At 34.1% G+C, this 25,280-nt stretch overlaps 2 protein-coding genes across 4 annotated transcripts; both read right to left on the reverse strand.

Moving 5' to 3' along the window:
* Positions 1-2,342: 2,342 nt before the first annotated feature.
* On the reverse strand, positions 2,343-6,495 carry LOC104248947 (deSI-like protein At4g17486). 2 transcript variants are annotated; one of them, XM_009805303.2, is made up of 5 exons: positions 6,084-6,295; positions 5,365-5,447; positions 4,351-4,603; positions 3,226-3,513; positions 2,343-3,097 (listed from the first exon to the last, which is right to left on the reverse strand). In XM_009805303.2, exons 3-5 carry the CDS (start codon positions 4,559-4,561, stop codon positions 2,847-2,849), a joined length of 750 nt encoding a protein of 249 aa, XP_009803605.1. In that variant the 5' UTR covers positions 4,562-4,603; positions 5,365-5,447; positions 6,084-6,295; the 3' UTR covers positions 2,343-2,846. The 2 variants fall into 2 exon arrangements, with proteins under 2 accessions (XP_009803605.1, XP_009803604.1); XM_009805302.2 differs by lacking the exon at positions 5,365-5,447 and having other exon boundaries at positions 6,084-6,495.
* Positions 6,496-13,671: 7,176 nt separating this feature from the next.
* Positions 13,672-18,611, reverse strand: LOC104248950 (pseudouridine kinase). 2 transcript variants are annotated; one of them, XM_009805305.2, is made up of 9 exons: positions 18,470-18,611; positions 18,247-18,372; positions 17,304-17,406; positions 16,659-16,706; positions 16,324-16,421; positions 16,123-16,237; positions 15,291-15,373; positions 14,114-14,678; positions 13,672-13,947 (listed from the first exon to the last, which is right to left on the reverse strand). In XM_009805305.2, the coding sequence occupies exons 1-9, from the start codon at positions 18,527-18,529 to the stop codon at positions 13,889-13,891; spliced, it is 1,257 nt and encodes a 418-aa protein (XP_009803607.1). In that variant the 5' UTR covers positions 18,530-18,611; the 3' UTR covers positions 13,672-13,888. The 2 variants fall into 2 exon arrangements, with proteins under 2 accessions (XP_009803607.1, XP_009803608.1); XM_009805306.2 differs by having other exon boundaries at positions 18,247-18,376; positions 18,470-18,566.
* Between the last annotated feature and the right edge of the window lie 6,669 nt (positions 18,612-25,280).

Consider the following 25,280-nt stretch of genomic DNA (forward strand, 5'->3'; position numbering starts at 1 on the left):
CTACACAATTAAATACAACTTAAATACAATTTTTATACAAAATTTATACAATATGTCTTTTGTATATTTTGTATCTGATTTATACATAATAAAAAATAAATTTCATACAACTAATTATATATTATACAATTTATCTACAACTTTCACACATTATTTCTACCTAGTTAAATACAACTACAATAACGTACAACTTACATACAAATTTTATAGAAAATTTATACAATGTCTTTTGTATATTTTGCATTTTTTTTATACATAGTAAAAACAAATTTCATACAACTAATTATATATTATACAACTTATCTACAATTTTCATACATTATTTCTACTCAATTATATACAACTACAATATCATACAACTTAAATATAATTTTTAAACAATATTGTTCAACTTTCATACAATAGTTAATAATATATATATAATAGAATATAATTTTTCTACAATTTTTGCAATATAATATATGTCATGTCGTCGTCTTCTTCTTCTTCTTCGAGTTTCAATCTGAAATTCAGCCAAAACCAAGTCTAATCTTCACCAAACTCCATCAAAATTGAGATATAAACTCCAAACAATATTCTCAATTAGTTGCAACAACACTCAATCCAAACAAATAATGATTTTTGAAAGCCCAAATTCGAATTCAAAGCTTCAAAGCTTTTTAATGGCTGTCGACGGTGGAATTGCTGCTCTCTTTTCCTTTGCTTTATATTACTTAAATTTGGGATTGAGAGATAGAGAGAGAATTCTCAATTCTTTGCAACAACATCAAATCCAAACAAACAATGTCCTTTGAAAACCCAAATTCGAATTCAAAGCTTCAAAGCTTTTTAATGGTTGTCAATGGTGGAGGGGTTACAGATTTTCGCTGGTTTTAGAAGAGGAAATAATGGGTGATTGAAGAGGAAATCGTGAGGTATGGTTTGATACGTGGGTGAGGGGATGGGATTTGGAGAGAGAAACTTGGGGGGAGTGGGAATATACGGTAGAGTTAAATTAAGAGACTAATTAATACCATTAAAACCCTTAAAATGTACATAAATGGTAATTAGGTATATAAAAGGTAATTATATTAAAAGTTAAGCATGTAGGGTAATATAGTCTACTATATGACGTAGGAATGTAATTTTATATATAAAGGTTATACAAATATTTGATACGCTACCAAATGTAAATAATTTATGGCGCGGGGTAAAATAATAATACCCCGACATATAATTACCTTATTTGGCACTTGTTTTGAGGCCCAACTTTATATATATGCTCTAAGGGGTCGTTTGGTTGGAAAAAAGTTACCTCGGGATTAATTATCCTGGGATTAGTTATCTCGGGATAAGTTATTCCACCTTTTCATGGGGATAAAAAATATTACAATCCCGGGATAAGTAATCCCGGGATTAATTATATCACAATTTTCTCCCAACCAAACATGGGATAAACTCTTCATAAATTTAATCTCGGGATTAATTATTCCTTATCTCTCGTACCAAACGAGCCCTAAAAGTGTTATATAATTAAAACAATACTCTCTCAAAGTCGAACTCAAAACGTCTAAATTATGAATTCGTGAGCGCTTGAGGACTATAGTGCAGGATGTCAGTATTTTCCAAGGCTCCATCCATCTTTACTTAACTGAATATTCTTTTAATTTTTGAAATGTAATGGATCAATTAATTATGCATCAATATCCAAATTAGACTTAAGTTGGACCAAGTTGTCCGTTAACTCAGTGCAATCCTCTTCTCTTAATTGGTCCAAGACCAACTGTGCAATGATTATTAGTAAACAATTAACTACATATAACTGAGTCAAATATTTCAGAATTCTTACAGCGAAAGGGCATCATAAAGGGTCGAAAACGATAACAACTAAGTATTTCCTATTATGAGCCTACGACCAAGTTGCCAGTTGCCAGCTTAAATGGTTGCGATAATAAGATCAGCAATCACTCATGCTGAATAGAACAGAATTTCAAATATTTTGTTTTGATACGCTTATTTGAAGACAGCTAACGTTTTAGAGTATGATGAACTTGTAGCACATGTTCTACATCAAATTGATAGTCCTTTAATTAACTTTAGCTGGCCATATGTCTTTCCTCTTATAATTGGAAACACTTAAAATAGCTGTACATTACAGGGCATAGACGCTGTAGTTGCAGTCTTCACATAATCTTCTTTTATCTTATGTGATCACATATTTTAGAATTCTTATGTGAGCTTAGACCCAGACCCCACTTGTCGGAAATTACTGGGCTTCTTGTTGTCCCTGTCTAGACATGCATCAAAATCTCGCTACATGGGCGAGATATATCCAGTCAAGTATAGCCAATTTACTAGGGATATACAAGGTTATAATGATCAATTTACTAGAAACTGAAAGAGTAACCACTTAATTTTTTCAAGCTCAAAATAAGCTAGTCTCTCAGTTGTGTCTTCCCAGTATAGTTCATGTTGCAGTGATAATAACCTTCAAAATCCAAGAGTAAGAAAAAGTTTTGCAAATTGCTCCTACATTTCTACACCAGAAAAAACAAGAACCTCTCTGTTTTCAGTATCAAATAAGAAAGTGGCTGAGAACTAACAAACAAATACATTTCTGTGACTCAAGATGCTGACGTAGCGATGTGATCTTCCAGCAGGATGAAAATGTGAACTGGATAGCAGAACTTGTAACACCAGAATTTGAACTCAGAGAATGGCAAAAATCAACACCGGCAAGCCAAATGAAATCTCAGCCAACAAGCACTATGTGCGACTTTGCCATTCAACACACTCACAGATGGCAATACGTAGTAATATTATGTTAGTATTCACAATGGATGTGCATATAGAGAATAACAAAGACCTTATCCTTCCTTCAAAGACCTGCTTCTAGATTTTTTGGATTCCCAAGGTGGAAGGCAGCCTTTATAGTGAGAGTGCAAGAACAGCGATGACATTGATACTTCTCTCTCACCTTGACGCATTGAGATTGAAGACAAACAATTGAAAGAGCTTCTTAGTTTCCTCTTCTCACTGTCATAGTTTTGCACATTTGTGCCATGTTGTACCGTGGAAGTTTTGAGGGCTTCCGGAAGAATGCAATTGCACAACGAACCTATAGGAATACCCCCAAAAAAAGTTCGTTTTACTTTAGAAGACAAGAAATATATAGTTTTATTAAGCATTTGATTATTGAGAAGTAAAAAAGAACTATACACACAGTGAAGATATTAAATTACAGACCTACTCTTGCTAGCCGGTTCACCCATTTAGGTATCCGCTTCCCAGTCAACCTGTAACAGATATCATCGGAGAAATGATTACAGTTCTTGGCAATTAAATGATATGAGTCACCATTGTAGTTTACTGATTGGCGCTCAATGAATTCTCTAAGCTGGATAGGATCCAAATATGTTGTTCCTATGAACACCGACTTTCTGAATTTAAAGCCAGGGCACTGACGAGGTTCAAGCTCAAAGACACCACTTGTTGGATAGTCATGTGCTCCGAAAGCATATTCAACACCATGAACTGCACATATGATAAAAGCATTTGAAAAAATATAATATTTCATTTATATAGAGCATTTGAGAAAATATTTGTACCAGAAAATACTGTTGCCTCATCATCTCAAGGAAAAAACAAATCAAATTTGAACTTCCTAGATAACTAATACTCCAATTTTTTGCAGTGCTATACAACATATGGCTAGATGCATTCTCCCTATGTATGTCTTCTATTATTTTTTCAATAAGTAATTGATTCTTCCTATGTCGGTTTTTGAGCATGATATGTATGCCAAAGACCAAGGTCAACCCAACGTTCCAGCGAATTTTTGAAAACTGAAGCACCTCAAAATCAAATGACTAATGAATTTAAAGCGTTGCACTGAACTTTTTCAGCCTTTCATAAATTATGGATCCAACACCATGTTTTCCCCTTTATTGAGAGGAGTATGTTTCAGCTTTGACTCTATGACATGCAATAACTTAATTCTATTGTAATATCATCACTATAATTGTCATGCCATTATTTCATCAGTGTTTATCTTAATTGTCAGTGTGTGTAATCAATGTGATAAACACATGCTATGCGCGTGCACACACACAAGAGAGAGAGTTGCAGTGAGCTACCACTTCTGTTGTTTCACTCGTCATTATCACTAATACTTTTGTTGTTGCTCTAAATTTTGATAACCATTTAAGATTCTGAGTTTGCCAGGGATGGCTCTAGCACAGTTTTTAGGCCAACGAGAAATTAACATAGAATAGATGCTCCAAACAAGAACAGATAAATGTCCTAGAAGCAAGACCAGAATAAGGTTTTGATTTCAAAAACATACATATAAGAAATTAAGCGTGAACTCACCTTCCACCCCTGTATGGAAGACACCTATGCCTGCCCAGTAGAAATAGCCATTAACGGGTGTCAAGTCGTATACATTAAGGTAAACAGCTGTGTTGCCTGGACTACAGCAAGCTGACTTCACTTTGGGGAACATGCAAAAACGTGTTGCAGATTCACCTTGTAAATGAAGAGGCACCACAGAACATAAGCCATTCTTTAATTTTGATTTCATGTTCAAGGCAAAACTAGGAATGCTTCAATACCTAGTTTCTACCTGCAACAAAGAAAATCAAGTGTCAACTACTTCTAGTTCAGCCAACATAAGATGTGCATATCCACAAAATTGACACACAAATGTTCCATAAATATCTTCTTCCTTCTTTTTTGGAGCTAAAATATGCCCGCATTCATGATCCTTGGGAAGATAAAGTGGTGAATCAGGTTCAAATTAGACATAGAAAAGGTAGATGGGCAAGTTCACCGAAAAATTTGTTGAAGGCTTCAGAGGATGAATTCTGGTGGATGGTTGCGGAACTGATGGAACTAAAAACAAGGTTTGCTGTGCCAAAAGACTTCCTAATTGATTAACGTATTCTTTACAAACTTCTAATGTTGGGGTCATCGTTATTCATGCTACTTGACAACATGACACATGTGATATTTGAAAGTGTTTACTACAGCATTTTCAAAAGATATAGTAATTGAGTCTCAAGTTGGTTAAAGTGATAGTCGTGCTCGTCTTGGACATGGTCATGCATGCTCATGCGTCGCCGACGTCAATGAGGAATGCCCCCATACCCCACTTGTGGGATTATACTGGGTATGTTGTTGTTGTAGTAGTCTCAACTTGGTTAAAGGCTAGCTGCATTTTACTCAGTTTGAGATGTCCAATTCATATACTAGTAAAATGACATATTACAGAACTTAGATCTATGAAAAGTTAACTTCTAAACGAATTACCTTTAAAGATGAGATATCTTAGGATATAATGGACAAGAAACTCAAAAAACAATAAATAGAGTTGAAACCAGTCACCTTCAAAGAGGGATAGCAAGTCCTACTCCGAAACACAGAACCAGATCGTGAACCTTTTCAAATCTATGTTTAGGATTCAGCCTCTGCAGTTTCAGAGAAGGAGAAATAAAATTCTCGAGGCAGAGCTATACTAAAGGACTTAATTATCAAATAGGTCAGATGAATCTATGCACCTCAATACTGCTCAAAGGTAAGGGCTTAATAAGTACATTGCATTCAGCAATTTGTAACACTGTTTTAGGAGAGGGATAAGCTGGCCCGGACACCACCACCAGTCATAAAAAAAAATCAGAAAGGAGAGCACTATACTATAAGTGAAGAACTATTTCTAATTTAACACCAACTTAACAAGAAAAAAGAGCTTGGTGACAAAGAGAGTTCATTGGATAGTGGTGGTGGTTGTGTGTGTGGGGGGGGGGGGGAGGAGCTCATGCGTTCAGCAATTTGCAGTAATTCCACGAGGCAAACAAGCATGATGGGGTTACTCATTGTCAATTTTTGTTAAAGAACCATAGTTGGATCTGGACAGAAAACTTAACTATACTGAGCTGATGAATCTCTGATGCAAGTAGATCAGATTGGCAAAAGAAGCCCAAAACGACAATTTTTTCCCAAAAAAAAAACAGCTCACCATATACATTAATGCAATAAACAAGAAGATACCTTGAGAATTCAAGAACCCCACAAAATAGAAATAAAAAACAGATAAACCCAAATACCTTTTCTGGAAATGACACTCATCACAGCAAAAAAAGTGGAGCTTGAAGGATAGCCATATTCAGGGGAAAAAGTGGAGAATTTGAGCTTGAAATATGCACATTGTTCTGCGGTTCCAGCCTGTAGTGACTGATTGACAAATACTAAAGCTGCGGGAATCAGACAGGTAAAAGAGTCTAAGGGACTGTTGTGGTTTTGTTCAAAACCCTTCAGTGAAAAAGGAAAAGGTAAGTGAAAGGTTGATTTATAAAGGATCCAAAGTTTAATTCTTTTTCATTTTTCATACAAAGACCTGCCATTTTACAGGTCCAAGAAGTGAGACTACGATAAAATTCTTTTCATGATCATTTTTTTGTACCTTTTGACAAAAAGTTAGAAACTCCATTATGACAAAGACATCAATTTGCTTAACACAAAAGATTGCTGACATTTAGAATATTATTTATTACTTAAAGTTTTTAATACAATTCCTTTTTAGCGATCACCAATTATTATCATAATTACAATCGAGAAGGGCCAAACCAGTCCTTGTACTATACGAAATTGAACAATTATATCCTCCGTTTATAGTTTGTGGTAATATTGCCCTGCCATGACCAATTGGCATCATCTTTACCCTTCGCCACTAACGAATCAGTTTTCAGAGAATTTTTAAATCTCAAAAATTATATTTTTCATTTTTTAAATCCACGTGGCATTTAAAAATATCCATTCCCCCAAGTCTTTTTCATACCCCCACCACTCCCCCACCCCCATCCCTTTTACTTTACCCCATGTTTCACATATATGAGGGCAAATTTGCTCATGATTATATAGTACAGGGGTATAAATGATCAAATTAATACATGTAGGCGCATATCTAAATAATAGAAGGTGCCACTATGGACTTGTTGCTAATGAGAAATTGCAGGATGAAGACTTTCCTATGAGAGTTGCAAGTCTCATATGTAGTTTAAAGAATAAAAAAGAAGCTCTTATTCGTGAAAGGAATACTTTCCAAAGGAAAGTTGTTGATCTTGAAAATATTATGATTTGATCGTGGAGGAATAGAGGCTTAGAAATTGGAAAAAAATATTTTCGATGACAAAAGTGGTTGATTTAGAGTCTTAAGATGTGATTGATACTGAAAAATAGCTAATTTGAGAAAAAATGGTCCCAATGTGGATATTCATATTTGTGAAATTGGGCTGCTTTGTTGTATTTTTTTTGCCTCAGGGAGATTGATATGTAATGATAGCGTTAGTTGGTGGGAAAATAATACTATGTAATATAAGTGTTAGTTTGGTTTGTTTTTTCGACTTTTGTTTTGTGTTCAAGCCTTGTGTTGTTGTTCGATGGTTCATTAAAGATATTCCTTTTAGTTGAATGTTGTGTTTATGCTTGAGCTTCTCTGTTGGGATACTTTGATTGTTAAATATGTGTCTAAGAAAATCATAAATATTGTTAGAGATACGCTTACAAATATTAATTTGGATCATTTATAACTCGATACTATACGATCAGGAGTAGATTTGTCCTCATATATGGGAAATAGATCGGTATAGTAAAATAGGGGGGGGGGTGAAGTGGTGGGGTATGAAAAAGAAATTTGGGGTGGATATTATTTAAGTGCAGGTGGATTTAAAAAATAATAATTTGTGGGATTTAAAAATTCTAGAAAAATGATTCGTAAGTGGAGAAGGGGCAATACTACTACCAACTTTAAAAAGGAGGGCATAATTGTTCTATTTCGAGTTATACAAGAACAGTTTTGGTCCTTTTCTGTAACTACAAAACAAGAATTTTAGGCGTTGTTTATTAATAAAGGTTGTAGTAAATACTGTTGGATGCATGTGTATCCTACTCCTTTTAGTGCTTTGTATTCATAATATGACATGGACGATAGTTTAAAGATTTTTTTACACTATCGGTATATTTTAATTTAGTGTAAAAATTCTTATCCATTTTTTAAAGGCTATCAATTACTTTTTGCGTAAAGAATTATTTGCCTTTGCTTTTTAAGGTGCATCTAAGTTCAGCGACGTGACGGGGAAGCAGATGTGGAAGTCAGGTTTGGCTCATATGTCATCCTCAAGAAAGAAAATTTTTAGGGTCAATTATCCAGGGAGATTGGGAGATCGACGGGGATGTTACGCATCGTATTGGAGTGGGGTAGATAAAATGGAGGTTAGCGTCTGGAGTCCTGTGTGACAAGAATGTGCCACCGAAACTCAAAGGTAAGTTTTATAAAGCGGTGGTTAGACCGGCCATGTTTTGTATGGAGTTGAGTATTGGTCAGTCAAAAATCCACATATCCAGAAGATGAAAGTAGCAGAAATGAGGATGTTGAGATGGATGTGTGGGCACACTAGGCTAGATAAGATTCGGAATGAAGATATTCGGGAGAGGGTGGGAGTGGCTCCCGTGGACGACAAGATGCGGGAAGCGCGACTTAGATGGTTTGGTCACGTGCGGAGGAAAAACCTAGATGCACCGGTTAGGAGGTGTGAGCAGTTGACTTTGGCAGGTACGAGAAGAGGCAGAGGGCAGCCTAAGAAGTATTGGGGCGAAGTGATCAGGCAGGACATGACGCAACTTCAGATTTCCGAGGACATGACTCTTGATAGGAACATATGGAGGTCGAATATTAGGGTGGTAGGCTAGGGGATAGTCGGGAGTTCTTCCCTCTTTGTACCGGGTAGTCTGATAGAGTTTCGTTTAGGTTTGTTAGCGGTCTTTGTTGTATTCACATTGTTGTTTTGTATAGTTTTGAATTATTATCCTTTCACTTATTTGTTGTGGTTATTTTCTTTCTGGTATCTTTTGTTGTTACATGTCTTTTCTCTTGTTTCTTTTCTGATATTATTGTCTCTCCTGTTGAGCCGAGAGTCTCCTGGAAACAGTCTCTTTGCCCTTTTCGGGGTAGGAGTAAGGTCTGCGTACACTCTACTTTCTCCGGACCTCACTAGTGAAATTTTATTGAGTATGTTGTTGTTGTTGTTGTTGCTTTTTAAGGTGCATGATGGTGTAAATCTTTTTTTATCTACGCATGCAACGTTACATTATGTAGTTCTAGTGTAATATATTAGTTAAGTGAGTATTTTTAGTGTACAGTATAAAGCCCTCAAATAACTTCAACGCCCTTAATTACAATGTGAAAGATCTAAGTCCAGGGATCGGATTTTTTTTACCAAATTTCAAATAAATAATATATTGTATCGCATTACAATCCATATACATGTAGTTTAGTAGTTGGTACGATAAACGAAATGTTGGAATGTGATTTACGTATATTTATTCTCATGTCATAATTTTATTAGTATATTTATTAATTAAATAAACAACCTCTCCGCCAGTTTAGGGTAGGAGTAAGATTGCGTATATCTCACCCTTCTAGATCTCACTTATGAAAATACAATGGGTAATTATTATTGTTATTGTTATTGTTGTTATTTATTAATTAAATGTTGTCACAAACACAGAAACACTTACCTAGTCATTTGAGCGCTACAGCTACGGATGAATCAAAGGATAAATAATATTTTTCTCCACGAAATTATAAATAAGTTGTAAATAGGAAGAACATTTCACTATTAAAGAGCTGTAGCAATTTTTAGTTCGGCCACTAACTTGATAATACCCCTCCGTTTTAATTTATGTTAACCTATTTTATTTTGGTTCATGATAAAAAGAATAATTCATTTTCATATTTGAAAATAGTTACTTTTATGCAATGTTTTATTGTGACACAAAGTATATGTCCCTTATTGTATACACAAATTTAAAAAAAAAAAATAAATAAATTTCGTGATCAATCAAATAGGTTCACTTAAATGAACGGAGGAAGTATTAATTTTAGCGTCTCAATCAGATGCTCAAATTCAAAAAAGAACAGAAAAAGGGACTACTATAAATAAAAATAGGAATTTTTTGTCTATTAATGGAATTTAATTTGCTCTTGTTTGTTCCTATTTTTGTCTTTTTGTGTTGACCCTAGTCCATAGGTACGGAGTCCTGACCAGATTAATAAAGCTCAAGGCGTGGAATCTTGGACTGGTCCGTATGACCGGTCAATTACTAAAGGGTGGATTAGTATTCTTAGTTTTTTTTAAGGTTTTTCTCTTTAACATAACCTTTATGCTTTAAACTAATACGGCAAATTTATTCTACTCAATCTCGAAATTATGTCTCTGTTTATTAATCATATAGTAAGATTTATAAATGCCAAAGGGATGATCATTTGAGGAACTATCAAAATATCAAAAGATCCTATTTTTATGAATTATTGTCACATCACTAATATCATCCTCTACAATTCGTAGTTTCAATTTAATTAAACTATAAGGTCATTTATATGCTACCAAATAAGCGAAGTCACCCGTGAATTTTCTATTAAGAGCATCCGTCACGATATTGGTCTTCCCTGAATGATTTAAAATGTCAATCCGATGTATATAAATTAGAATTTTACTCCTCTCGTTTGTCTTTTAGTTTTCTTTTAATCTTCAATGACTTGGTTGCTTCATGGGTTTATATTTGTAATTTTCAAATTATGTATGTATCTTGATCCTTATGCTTTAGTTGCTTGTATTATCGTCAGATGCTGATCCAAAATTTTAAATTTTATGGGTTCATCTTTTAAGGTTTTTAACATTAAACTCATTATATTTTTAAAATTATAGGTTCATATCTACTATTTTTACAATTTTAATGAATTTTTACATAATTTTTTTTTACTTTGTATCGAAAATTATGAGTTCAACTGAACCCGTCATTAATACAATACATACGCTCTTGATTACTACTAGTATTGAAAATTTACTTTAGCTTATGAGTTTTGTGGTAAAACCTTGAAAAGCTTCATGACATTCTTACAATACTATTGGTAATTTGTTTTCATTTTGAATTTCTTTAAATATTCCACAGTGATTGAAGGTCATATTTGACCTTTTGAAAATACTAGCAATGTCAGGTTAATTTAGACCGTTAATTCAAGATTAAAGGAGTACTTTTATATTCCAACCAATAGGTGGAAGGAATATAGTTTCCCAAATCCCAAAGGATTATGAGATTAAATGGGATTTACTCCTTAAAAAATAGTACTCCTATATCAGAATCCTTCAACTCTATTTTTTTTTAAGAATCCTACACTGATCAAACAACTAATTATATTTAACGGTTAAAATTTGAAATCGAATATGAGTTGGAAAAGAACTCCTTGTGCCGCGCAGATTTCATCATAATTCTTCTTCCCTTGACGCCATATATAATGCAGCCCTTTAAATTTCTGCTCTTTAATTCTTCGGTTCACTTTATACAAAATTTTGCAGTTTATTTTTTCCAATTAATAATATATATATATATATATATATATATATACTGGTCAGCTCCGCAGAGATTTTGAACAATGATCGCCGTCAAGATTCCGGTAGCTCACGGCCCTTTTACTCTTACAAAGCTGCTATATATTTCTTTGTTTCTTTAACTTTTCAATTTCAAAAAATATATTTTACATTCCTGTTGTGTTTTTCCTTGAAAAATTAATGTTCTTCTTCTAGTTGTTTCTTTTCCATAATCTGTTAAATTTAGTATCTTATTATTGCAGTGAACATGATATAACCAAAAGTTTGTTATGGTCATTAAACAAGGGTCAAGTGGCAAAGTTGGGATTATAAAAATTTTCCTTGCATAGTTAGGTTAATTTCACGTGTGATTACTGAAATTTACATATTGTATCAATGAAATCCATTATTAAAGTTACTAAACTTTACCCGTTGAGTATCAGTAAAAAAGTAGTAAAATTTTATATGCTTACTGATATAACGGGTACCAGAACTAGTCTTGTGACTTTACTGATATAATTCCGTAGAGTTTAGTGATCACGCATAAATTAACCTGGCAAAGTTTGTATTTTTTGTTTCTTTGCCGGCGAATTAATCTGCAAAGAAAAAAATTACCATCAGTGCATAAAACTTAAACACGATGTAGGATTTTTGAACCTCTATCAACGTTTCCTTTTTTGCTCTCTAAGGATGCAGCGGTGAAAACTGGAAAATCTGAACAAAGTGAATTATTTCTGAAGTTGAAATTGAGGAATGAAAGTGAGAGAATTCATGAAGATGCAGAACGTGTTAAGACAGATACATGTCCTGCAAATACTGAGAGTTCAAAAAGGTGCAGTTTTAGACAGATAGGAATTTTTTTAAAATTTATTCATTCAGTTCCTTGGTTATGCACTCTTGGTAATATCTCACATTTTCTCAATTAATTCTGAGTTGGCTTTTTGTTTTTTTAACAGTGAGAACGATGATCAATCAGCTGCTGAAGATATTTCAAAAGCTTACCAAAGTGTAAGTGCATGCTCATGTGAATTACTCATATTATAGGTCAATTTAACTCGATATTCCAAAAAAAATAAAAAATTACACTGTCAGTGCACAGAACATAAACTCTATCAACATTTGCAAAAGCACAACTCTCTTTGAAATTTAACCATATTTCCTTCAAAAATCTGACCCCAACTCCTTTTTTCTTATCATCTGTACTTTAGACACATTGGTTCATTTTCTTGAAAAAAAACAGAAATAATTACTAGTTTTTCATATCTTTTGTAGTACTTGTTATTGTTTTCTTATCGATTGTTTTCACCCTTGCAGGAGAATGTTGATGCTTTAATAGCAAAGATACAAGAATTGAAGAAGGAAATTTGCACATTCTCTTGTGTATTGAAGAAGAGTGCAAAATCTTGCATGCGACTTAAAAGAGAGAACAAGAACTTGCTGGTCAGTTGTCTATTCATTTATTTATGATTTTAAGTTCTATACACTAACTATATAAAAACATTTACTCCTTATAAGGTAGTTATGAACAGATTTTTATAAGAAACTTAATTGATAGCCTGAGTTAACATGCTATGATATGTTAAACTATATTGATTGTGTAAATATTTTTTAATGGAGCAGCAAGAATTGAAGCAAAAATATAGCAAGGATGAAATCTCAAAACTTGAATCAATGAACCCTGATGGGAAATCACAATCTCTTGAAGATGACGATGAAGAACAGTACCAGACTAGTTCAGAATCATCGAGCGAGTTCAACTCTTCTCCAGATTGCTATTCGGATGATGATGATGATGATGGAGATTCTGATTCACTCCCACTCTTGCAATTGAAAAGTAAACAAACAATACCTGTAAATGAATGATGTGTTCACAGAATTTCAAATACACTGGGGAAACTATTCTTACAATCTGTAGAAGGTTTTAATTTATCCTTTTGGATGAAACTTTCTGTGGCGACTTGTGTCATTAATGATTTTTAACACCCCCCCCCCACCCACACACAAACACAAACCACCCAACAAATAAATGGTGATGTCCAGACCATCTTGCACACACCTCACTATTCAACAGCGAATTGGTATTGTAGAATTAATATGCTAAGTAAAAGTCCGGGACAATTGGTAGATAAAAGTCTTTAAATAGATGAAAACTGCTATCATGTTTCATTGAACATTGTACTTGGGTGGAAATAGTAGTGTTGCGAATAAATAGGAAAATGACAAAAAGAAACAGAAGATTTTTCCTGGAAGAATGGACGAAACTGGAATGTAAAGAATTAAAATAGTTGTACATTGGCTTTTCTTTGAAATAAGCATCGCTGCTCTTGAAACATTGGAATGTTTGATCTGCTTTAATTGAGTAAATTCAAAGTAATCCAGGGGGAGAAAAAGATGAGGGCACAAATCCAAAGATTTGTTATTTCATTCAGATTACAGCATCAACATGTGATAAGATTACAACAATGGAATTCACAAACTTCAGTGAACTACAACTTGGACTGACACAGAAGCATCGTGGCACCAGAGTAGACAGACCTTGCATCATCTGCAAGATAAGAACACCTGATGTTAGCCAATATTAGCATAAATAGACCTTCTGAGCATAAAGCTTACTGCAATCCTTTAAATATGCGTTGTATTTTTGCATGTAAGGTCAATGGAGAATGTGAATAATGTCACACATACAGGCCTAACCATAACGTGAATTATACCTGCTAGTCTGGCCAAACAATACTCTGCAGGGACATTGCTTTCTACTTCAACAGCAACTTTAGCAGCTGCAATCCCAACTGCTACACTTTGCATGACATCCAAACCAGCACACAACGAAGCTATCGTCCCACCAACTAAGCAATCTCCAGCACCTGTAAGCCTCACTACTGATGCAGAAAGTGCAGGAAAATGGACAGCAACAAGATTTGAGATCGGCCCACACTTTGAAGCCCCAAAAAACTGATTCCTTGGGCAAACTGTATTAACAACTTCATATAACTGTTTACTGAAGTGAGGAGGTTGGTTTTCTTTGAAAGCAAGTTTCTCAAGATTGGACTTTGCATTGGAGCATAAGAATACCCCATGTGATCCAAGCGTTACAACAACTACCTTAACACCTTTGTCTAGCAAAAGCCATATTGCAGGTTTAAGCATTTGGAACAAACATTCCGTGGACAGCTTTATAGTACCATGATCTTTCCGAATTGGATGAAATATGTCTCTGCCAGATATGGCATTTGCCATGGCAATAAGTTCATCTTCATTAGGTGATGCAAAACTTATCTGCAAGAACCTTATTATTTAGTTGCTATAACAATGATATTATAGTAATTAAATTCAAAAAGACTCTTCCTGACTCATGGAACTTCCCAATGCTAGAACAATTCAACATCATCATTTTCTGCTAAAAGTGTTTTACGCCAAATCGCTATGAGTCGCCTTTATGTTTGAAGCTTCATGTTCTAATATTCAGCATGATAAAGAATATTTTAGCAAATTCTTCAATAGAACATGAGTATAATAAGTTTTCTCCAGAGTTTTTTGCCTCTAGAATGTAAAAGAAATCACCTCTATATGACTAATTCTTGTTCCAACAAATTCAAAATTGCTGTGCTCAAGTCCAATGTAAGCATCCACAAAGATCCAGATTTTGGTCTAACAGAAATGTCTACACATGTTGTTTGAGAAAACACACTCCAGATGGATCTACACATTCAGAAGGTAGAAATCTGAAAGTACAGCTGAAGGGTTTAGGATTTAATTTCATATACCAGCAGAGCTAGTTCTTCTAAACAAACTTTTAATAATAAAAAGATGCAGTAAACTTTCCTCTTGTTAAGTCTGAAATTCAAAATCCAGATGAAAAGGCATATACACAAGATCTGAAGAACTCACATACTGGACAACTGAAGCAACTCTTCTAGATTTGGCGACTGATACAGGCTCAAACCAGACTGGAGTATTAAACTGAGCAGCCACTGAGAGGAACATATTTGAAATGGTTCATAAGTATCTACGCATGTTACAAAAGTAGCAGATAAAGACAACAGCGACACTGAGTATCTTATGCCATTTACAAACAAGCGATATTAGCCTGCAAGCAGTAAGCAGGTCTTCGTTCTTTCTAGTTAGAATGGATTGGTTGCACCTATCCAATAGATACTCTCACTGAAGAAGATGACCATTCAAGACAAGACTCCAAATACTCAGAGCAGATGAACATCCAGTAAAAGTTTTAATGGATTAGTTAAGAAGTTTGCAAATTAATCATAACAATATTATGCAAAATTTTCTTTCTAATATAGATAAACTTCATATATAATCCAGCGCTTATTTAGGCCAAAGTTCCTATAGACATTAAACACACGTACGGAACTCAGCCAGAAGTAATTTTAAGTACATTTTTTACTATAGATACATTCCTTGGGAACCATTAATGGATCGGTAGTAGAGAGATAGATTGCTCGAGCAGAAGAAAATATGCTTTGCAGTTTTAAGCTTCAAGAGTATTTTCGAAGAAGCAACTTAAGCGTGTGCATCCACTTTATCCATATGTGTGATATGTTCTTTTTGGTCAATGAAGAGCATATATGTGATACCTTGAGAAGCACTAAGTTTTGCTATGCATATCACGACTTGATGGATAGTCGTATATACAATGAAAAACTTAGCATCTCCCAAACAAAGAAATGCAAATTGTGTCACATGTATAGAGGAAGGTATTTACTTTGACAAGATGCTTCAAGAGAAGAAGAAGTCAAATTTGCATCCACCATCAATATTGGAGCAGAACTTATTTTGCACTTGAACTTTTCAATCCACCTTGGTGTGAGAAACTTTTCCTGTTTTGGAGGCATTAAACGCACATCAATAGTAGGTAACAGCGAGTATTACCTTTTAACTGCTTGATCTTTCGAAATCAACTCACAATTGATTCTACCCTAGCTACGCCAGCTGCCACTTCACCTTTCTCATCAAAGATATAGCAAACAACAGCAGTCTCAATATTGCGATTTCTCTGAATACCTAATCAGGATGAATGATCAGATTCTGCAGATGATCTTTTCAACATTAGGAGACTCCAATTTCAAGACATGACTAGTTGTTTATTTACATGGTATGCAGCTAGCCTTCTTTTGTTAGAAGGCAATTGTTTCCATTAACTGAAAACATCGCTCCAGTCCAGAGTGGGCAAAATTATTTCCCAAGCACTCGGGAATGTGGTATGGGGAGGAAAAAGAGGTAAAAGGTTAAAAAGGTTACCTTCTGTGGATAATCCAGCAGATTCCCAATGTCCCAGTAGCAAATTTCCTATAAAAAGAGGATGAAACTCCTCAACTAAATTGTTTGCTGTTCTAGAAAAATGAGATAGAAAAGCTTGTACTCACAGGAGAATTGGAAAATTCAACAATAATATTGCCAAAAGATAAAAAACTAGAAATAAACTTTCTTTATAGACTATCTGAAAACATGATGCTATCCTATTGTTAAAGTAGCAATGTCAAGTTATATCATTTAATCCACATATATGCCTGTAAAACTGCACTCGAATGAAGATGATATAAATAAGGTAATAGCAATAGATTTGCCTGTAACATTCAGAAGGTGGAAATTCAAATTAATTTGCTTTTGCAGCCTTTGCTTTCAATTGACAGGATACTTCAAGTCATAAGATGGGGGAGGACATAACTTGCTTATATTATTCATGCTAAATGTTGAGGTTTCTTGGTAAAGATGACATGGATAAAACCCTTCTGAAAGTAGACCACAAATCCAATTTGTGAGGAATGACAAAAGTGTGTAAGCATCATGTTGTTAAGAACTTATCAGTTATTACCAATAAAGACCTACTCAATAAAATGTGGGAAGAGTTGCAGCAGAACAGCTCTAACCATATAGAGAACTCACCTGCCATGTCAAATCCAACGGCGCTTATCATGAATGGTCTTGCTTCAAGCTTTGAGATGCAATCAGCAACATTCCTTGCCACACCACCCAATGAAAAGATAACCTGAATAGCAGAGTCGCACAATAAAATATGAACCTTTTTGCATGTTGCAGAGAGGCTGGTAAAGAAGACTAGTTGTAAACCTATTTTTACAGATTGGACTTCTGTTTGAATTTAAATACTCTGTGCAGCAGTGCCAAGCGTGAGCCTTATTGAAAACGGCCTAGCTAACAAACAATCTTTCTAAAGCAAGAAGCAATGGCACAACAGTTGTACAAAATCTCTCATGAGTGTTTCCCATGTGCTCCATTCTCTTTTTCCTTTTGATAATCGTGGTGTCCACGCCAGATTGTGTGCACCTCAACTAATTCTATGGGTACTTGCTACCTCCCACCAGCACATGTACTGTGGTAACTTTGTCCACCAAGGCTTTGACTACTTCATTTTCTTTCATTCATATTTGAGATATTAATTCCTCTATAGTTCATCGAAACCAAAGGATGGCTAGTTTAGTTTCTCTAAGATAGAGGGAGAGATTTCAAGTAATAAACTCATGATAATATGATGGTCATTATGTAACTCTATCACAAAGACACAAATTAGGGACTATTTTACGCATGATTGATTTGCAATAAAAGAAATAAGAAACCTTTCCTTTTGCCTCATATGAGTATATATGAAGTAATTGTCTTTCATTTGTTTTGTCCATTGTGTTCTTTATGATCTCTCTTTCTCTCTCTTTTTTTTTTGTTAGAATGAATTATGACCTCTTTTTTCTATTATATGAAAGAATTTTTACAATTTCTGATCATCAAGCATTACACTTATATACTAAAGCAGTAAATTGTTAGTCATTAATATATTTATGATCCAGAAAAAAGCATTAAGTCAAAAAGTTGATACCTTTCCAGGAGTAGAGGTCCCTGGATTAGCAGGCATGGAAGATGTGGCATTTACATCCAACACCATTCCCCCAATCACTACTGGCTCTACTATTAAGTTTCTAGCTTGCCCCTCTTTGCAGGAACCCTAACTTGAGCACAGTTGAAGTACGAATTACGAACCAAAAATATGTTGAACAGTAATTGAAAGTGACCAAATAAAGATTTTGTAAAAACATTCTCACCGATTGGATGCAACTAAGGGTTTCATTTTCCGGTGAATTCTTATCGGGAAAACGATTCATCTGAAAATGTTAATCTCCGTTGAGGTTCGCAAAATTATTGGACTCCCGTCTGATATTGGGCCTTCTGTAATCTATTAGCGTTTTGGGCCCTTTTCTCTTCTATTGTAATTGTACTAGAAATAGAGGGGAGAAATTCAAAAATAGTCAGATTTACAAATGATCATTCAAAAATAGCCATAGTTTCAAAAATAATCGAAATTTATCCATTTTTCATGTAAAGATAAATCTGAATGATTATATTGTTCAAAATCCGGAAAATACTCCAGCATAATATACTAGAGTTTCAGTATAATATATCGGTCCAGTATAATATACTGGAAGTTCATATACAAATGGTCCATTCTCTAGTATATTATGCTCGAACTTATGCTGGCCCGTGCTATTTTATCGAAATAGAGTGCTATTATTGCGCTTCAAAGTCTAAGATCCTGATAAGCACGGATAATTTACAAGAATAGCTTTTAAAGTGGATTGCCTTAAAAATTTAACCCTAGATGCCTCATGGGCAAACCTTCAAGTTTAAAAAATGGGCAAAATGACTTTAGATCTTGAAGGTTTGTCTATAGGACAAGTGGGGGATAAAAATTCAAGATCATCTTACGGTGTAATATTTCTACAATTTTTTTCGATTAGCACAGTTTTTGGGCATATTTAATAGAAATAGTGTCAACTAGTAACTTTACTGTCCTATAATTGAAAAATATGCAACATTATCGTGGAGACTATGGCTATTTCTCAATTACATAGACTAAAAGGTGGATATTTGTACAATCTACCTGATATATTAGTAGAATCGCCACCAGGTAGCCACTCCAAATAGCTGCTAAATAAGAATTAGACAGTGCGTCCTGAATTTTAGTTTTTTAGCTTAATTTTTCGGGACAAAATTATTCTGAAGTCTGAACTGTCCTGAAGTTATGATTTTGAGTTTAAAATTTCAGGATAAAATAAATATTGACTAATCTCTAAATAGCATCTCTAAAAATAGCTATCTGTGCAACCCTGATATTACCATGATTTTTCGGCCCAGTTGGCGAGCCTTTTATTGGGATTCAAAGTCTAAGATCCTGATAAGCACCGTTAATTTACAAGAATAGCCTTGGAAATGGATTGCCTTAAAATTTTAACCCCAGTTGCCTCATGGGCAAAACTTCAAGTTTAAAAAATAGGCAAAAATTTTGACTTTAGATCTTGAAGGTTTGTCTATAGGACAAGTGGGGGATACAAATTCAAGATCATCTCTTACGGTGTCATATTTTTGTAATTTTTTTTCATTAGCACAGTTTTTGGGCATATTTAATAAAATAGTGTCAACTAGTAACTTCACGGTCCTATAATTGAAAAATATGCAACATTATCGTGGAGACAATGGCTATTTCTCGATTACATAGACTAAAAAGTGGATATTTGTACAATCTACATGATATATTAGTAGAATTGCCACCAGATAGTCACTCCAAATGGCTGCTAAATAAGAATTAGACAGTGTGTCCTGAATTTTAGTTTTCAGCATTATTTTTCGGGACAAAATTATTCTGAACTGTCCTAAAGTTAAGATTTTGAGTTTAAAATTTCAAGACAAAATAAATATTGGCTAATCTCTAAATAGCATCCCCAAAAATGGCTATCTGTGCAACCCTGATATTTACCCAAAAATAGTGGTAATTAGCTATCTATAGATACCATTTGTTATATTACGGATTGTAGATACGTTTTCTGTTGTTATAAGATGTATTAGATGTATTTAAGCTATTGTATTCATGAATACAGTAGTAAAAATAGGCGTGAATCATGTCCATCTAATCAGTTGTTGTATTCGAGTGTATTTGACTGTATTCATGGAGTGAAACATGGGATTACAGCTGGACAGATTATTGTATTCGATTGTATTCACGGTGTGAAACAGGGGATTGCACTATTTTTAAACGGAAAGTGAATCAATTAACATAATAGACTCCTAATATAACTCAACAAACTTAATTATAACACACAAATTTTGTATTTCCAGTTATAAAAAAGATTCTCAACCGAAAAATACCCCAAAAACATAGCAATCTCCAGAGAAATTATATAATACATATGAATACATAAATTATATTAATTAAAAAAACATATGAATATATTCATGGCATATAGTGAGATAGTGAATACAATAAAATACATAGAATACAACGGGATACATTGAAATACAATGAAAAAAAAGATAGTGAATACAATGAAATACATGGAATACATCGAAATACATTTAATTACAATAGAAAAAAAAAGACAATGAATACAACGAAATACATGAGTGCTCATCAAATTGATACCATTGTGGAACGACGAACTGCTATAGAGCCTATTATATATTCCTATGAGATAGAAAATGGAAAATAAAGTGAAAAATTGGAAGTCGCTGGATTTGAAACAAGCTAATCTGAATATGATTCTTTGTGGTGCATTACTAATTGAAGCAAAGAGAGAAATTTGAACTGGATAAACTGGAGTTGCAGGTTTATGGAGCCGCTGATCTCAAGAGTTTCGATGGTGGTTATTGAAGGAAACCATGAGATTGAGCCTCAAGTAGCAGGCCTCACATTCCAGTCGTACTTGACAAGATTTGATGTCCTTCAAAGGAATCTGGCTCTAACAGTGACTCGTGTTTTCAGGGAATGGAGGAAGAGAATGACATGTATCAAAGTAGAGAGAGATAGAAAATAGTGTAACTCAATAGCACATTTAGTGGTTTAGGGGTAGGAGGTAACCAAAATTAAATATTTTGCTATAAACATTAAAAGATATCTATATAATATAATTTTTTTACAATGATATTTATTTTAAATAAATAAGGTGTTAAAAGGCACATGAATAACAAAGTCAAAGAATCCTTAGAGCATGGCAATAGACTAATCCCAAAAAGTGTAGTGTGGGTGAGCAATTAAGGGATATACAGCACACAGCAGTCAACAGTATGGACTTCTGCATTACTTGTCCTAACCAAATTGGATTTTTGTACATCATCTGACTTTGACTCGTAGACTTAATATATAGTGTAACCAACAAAAATAAAGATTGAGGACCTCACATCAACATTTGTTTTACCTTTAATTCACAAAAGAAAATTTTAAAAAGGGTAGAGTAAACAAACAATACTTCCTTCGGCTTTGTTTTCTACATTGTCCAGTTATTCATTTGGCTCTTAAGATAAGTACAAACGTTATTTTTCTACTCTTTGCATGTTCTGTCGTGTGGTCATATTCTCATCGTAAAAAAATCTTGTACAGTCTAGTTCAATAGCGGAAGCAGAATTTTTTTCATCGAGAGAATTCGAAAAAATAAAAAAAGTAAAGACACAAAAAAGCTAAGGGGATTCAACATCTAATATATATATATATAGTAAAAGAATTAACCTTATATATACAGTGTTATTATCGACGAAGTGGGTTCGAACCAGAGGCGCGAATCAAGGATTTAAATCCTATGGGTTGAAGCTTTAAATTTTTTAGCGTTGAACCCATTATATTTTTAAAGTTATGAGTTTATATATACTTTTTGTACAATTTTAATGAATTTTTGCATATAAATTTTTACTCCTGTGTCGAAAGTTATGGATTCAGTTGAACCCGTCGGCAACACACTGCATACGTCTCTGGTTCGAACCCCTTTCGCTCGCCTAGCTCCGCCCCTAGTACTGTCTATCAAGACGGATTTAGACATTTAGTCCTTCAAAAGATACAAGTCTCTTTTAGTTTTATTTTGTTTTATTTTATTTTATTTTTGTAATTTTTAATTTGTTGTAGGCAGTCCAAATCAAGGCCCCAAATTGGGGGCTGTTTCTCATGGTAGCATATGACAAGTTAATAAAGTTGGCAACAAGACTTAGAAAATCAGCAACAATATTCAAAGGCACGTGAAGTGGACTTTGGACTATTTTCTGGTGATTTATTCAAAAGATCTATAGCCCATGTAAACCACAAAGTTCGATACGTAATTAATAGTCACATACCATCATTTTCTATCCTTATCCTCAATTAATTGAAGCACTACTTAATTAGGGTGGAAATGAATGAATTGCAGCTTCATTGTATGTGGCTAGTTTAGTTGGACGAACTGATGGTCCACAATAATATATAGCCCTAATATGTATTTAATTAATCTTAATGAAACAACAGTTGTACAAGTACAATTGGTCGTGTTTCTACTTTACACATGCCTTGAAAAAACATGAATTAGTGAGGGTTTTGACTATATTACCTTTATTTATATCTTAAAATATAATCTTTATTCATTGAATATTTACTCTATTTTATGTGGCATTTTCATTTTTAAGAATAATTACCATTAAGGGTAAAATGGGGACAAATAATTACTTTTTTCTTGAACTTCTAAAATGACAAATAATTTAAGACAATTACTTTTAGAAATCACGATAGATAATTTGAGATAGATGGAGTATTTATAAAAAAACAGATACTAAAATTAATTCTGAATTAGAATTAATACTGTGGGTAGGCAAAACTGGTGAGACTCATTGCATATAGCATTTCATTAAATAAAACTTTTAAAAATAATATATAATAATCACACGTCTTTGTTAAGACATTGTTTAATTTAACTTAAGCATGGAAAGGTTTGGAATTTCGACATCAACTTACAGTTATTAATGCAATTAATTAGCAAATGAATATGATTAGACGAGTTCTAACTCCTAATAATTAATGTATTAAACTTTGGTGCGTTAAATCAGAGTATTAGTCGAATTCCTACCTACCATCAGTTTATTATCTGTTATCATCATCATAATCACCATTAAATGAAAGATCATGAACATCTCAAATTGATGAGTTCCAATAATAAGTAATACTTGACTTTAACTTAATTAGGTTATCAAATAAGTCACGAGTATTATTGGATTGAAAGAATCATTCAGCTATGTCAAAGACGTGTTTGAATCATCACATTACGATAAATTAAATATTTCACTATAATTTAAGACATATTATACATAATTCTATCAACAACATATTGTTGAGGATTTTAAGATGGAAAAGTCTTAAAAGGAGGGTGAATGAGAAATGGAGGGAAAATGAAATTTTTGAGTAAAATTTTAAGTTTTTCTCTCTTGAAACATTGTCCCATAGTGGAAGAGGAAAATGATTTTGGTGGATATATATACAATTGCTCTTCTTGTAGCTCTTAAAGAGTTAAGAAGAAGGCAAGCCTCGCGTCGTCATCGTCGCTGCTAGCTCGGCTTCAGCTTCGGCTTCGGCTTTGGATTTGGTCAAATGATCGATTGATTAATTGATTAATTTTTTGGACCAAATTTATTTGTTAATAGTAAATATTAACGTAATATTATCCGTGTTTGTAACGGATATGTTCCAATCCGTGGATTTGTTCCAGCAGGCTAATGCGTCTCCCACCATTGCCAAATGCTTGCTCCCTAATAGCAAGTTATTGCTCCATTAGTCATAAGACTTGTGCTACGCCCACCATGGCCAAGTGCTCCACTAAATGAGGGGCAACGGGTCAGTGTTTAGCAGCAAACTGCACTATAAATAGATGGTGCAAGCAGCTTGTTAAAAAAACACAGAAAGAAATCGTTCATCTTCAGTTTACACAGCTACTGATTTCCTCTTCGGTTTACACTCAAAGTTTGGCTATACATTGCAGTCCTTCCTCTCAGAATTTTCATTCGACTTCTGAGTTCTTGATCACGCTCAACTGTGTCTATTAAAAGACTAAGCGGGCTTTGCAAATATAATCCGGGATATTATGCACGAGTCGAATCCCACAGGGAATTAACGTATCAAGAGAAGCCTTTAAAGTATTAAATTCTTATGAGTCAACCTTCTCAAACTTTGTAAATAACAAGTGGTGTTATGGTCACTACTCCAACTAACAGAATCGATAAAACGAAGATTAACTACTACGCAGTTATAGACAATTGGAATAAAGATCTAAGGTGATGGTTTCCCCCGTTGTTGAATTCCTTAGTCGTATGTTTCTTATAGTTATGAATTAGTTGCCTTTATCGATCATGAACTCTCCAGCTATCATAACTCTCTCTCAAGTAATTAAGATAATTTACTAGACGCACTCTCTCACGCTACACTAGCTAGATTCGCATTACAGTTCACTTAGATCGCACCCGAGGTATCGTTATCTCTACTCCAACCTCTAAACTATCGGTTATGACTCTCGCCTATACTCCGGAAGTGATGTTGTTCAAACAATTACCTAAATATGCACTCTTTCTCAAGAAGATACATAATAAATAGGAATGACTAATTGAGGATCCTTTCAACTAACTAAAATCAAAACGTAGTTGAACAAATAAAGATTAACAACCAATTCAAACTATATTAATATAACAACAAGTTCATCCACAACAGGTTCACCCAAAACCTTAGATTAAAAGAGTTAGCTACTCATAACAATGATGTTCATCACAATAATTAATTTTATTACAAATCATAAAAACAAAAGGAAGAAGAGAAGAACTTGATGTAGAATACTCCTCCTTGCCTCTTGCCTTTCCTTTTCTTGCTCTCAGATATCAAAAGCTGCACACCCACTCCTTGGGAGAGCTTGACCTTCTATAGGTTAAGTGAATTTGCCCCTCAGACTTCCAAATTTACGCCCAGGAATAATTTTCCGGAACTGGGCTAGCCCGGCCGCGCTAGTGGGCGTGCTAATGGCCGCGCTAGTAGCCTTACCATTCTGCCTCGACCATTTGGGCTAGCACGGTCGCGCTAATGGCCACGCT

This window comes from Nicotiana sylvestris, chromosome 1, assembly GCF_000393655.2.
Source record: "Nicotiana sylvestris chromosome 1, ASM39365v2, whole genome shotgun sequence".
Lineage (NCBI taxonomy): Eukaryota > Viridiplantae > Streptophyta > Magnoliopsida > Solanales > Solanaceae > Nicotiana > Nicotiana sylvestris.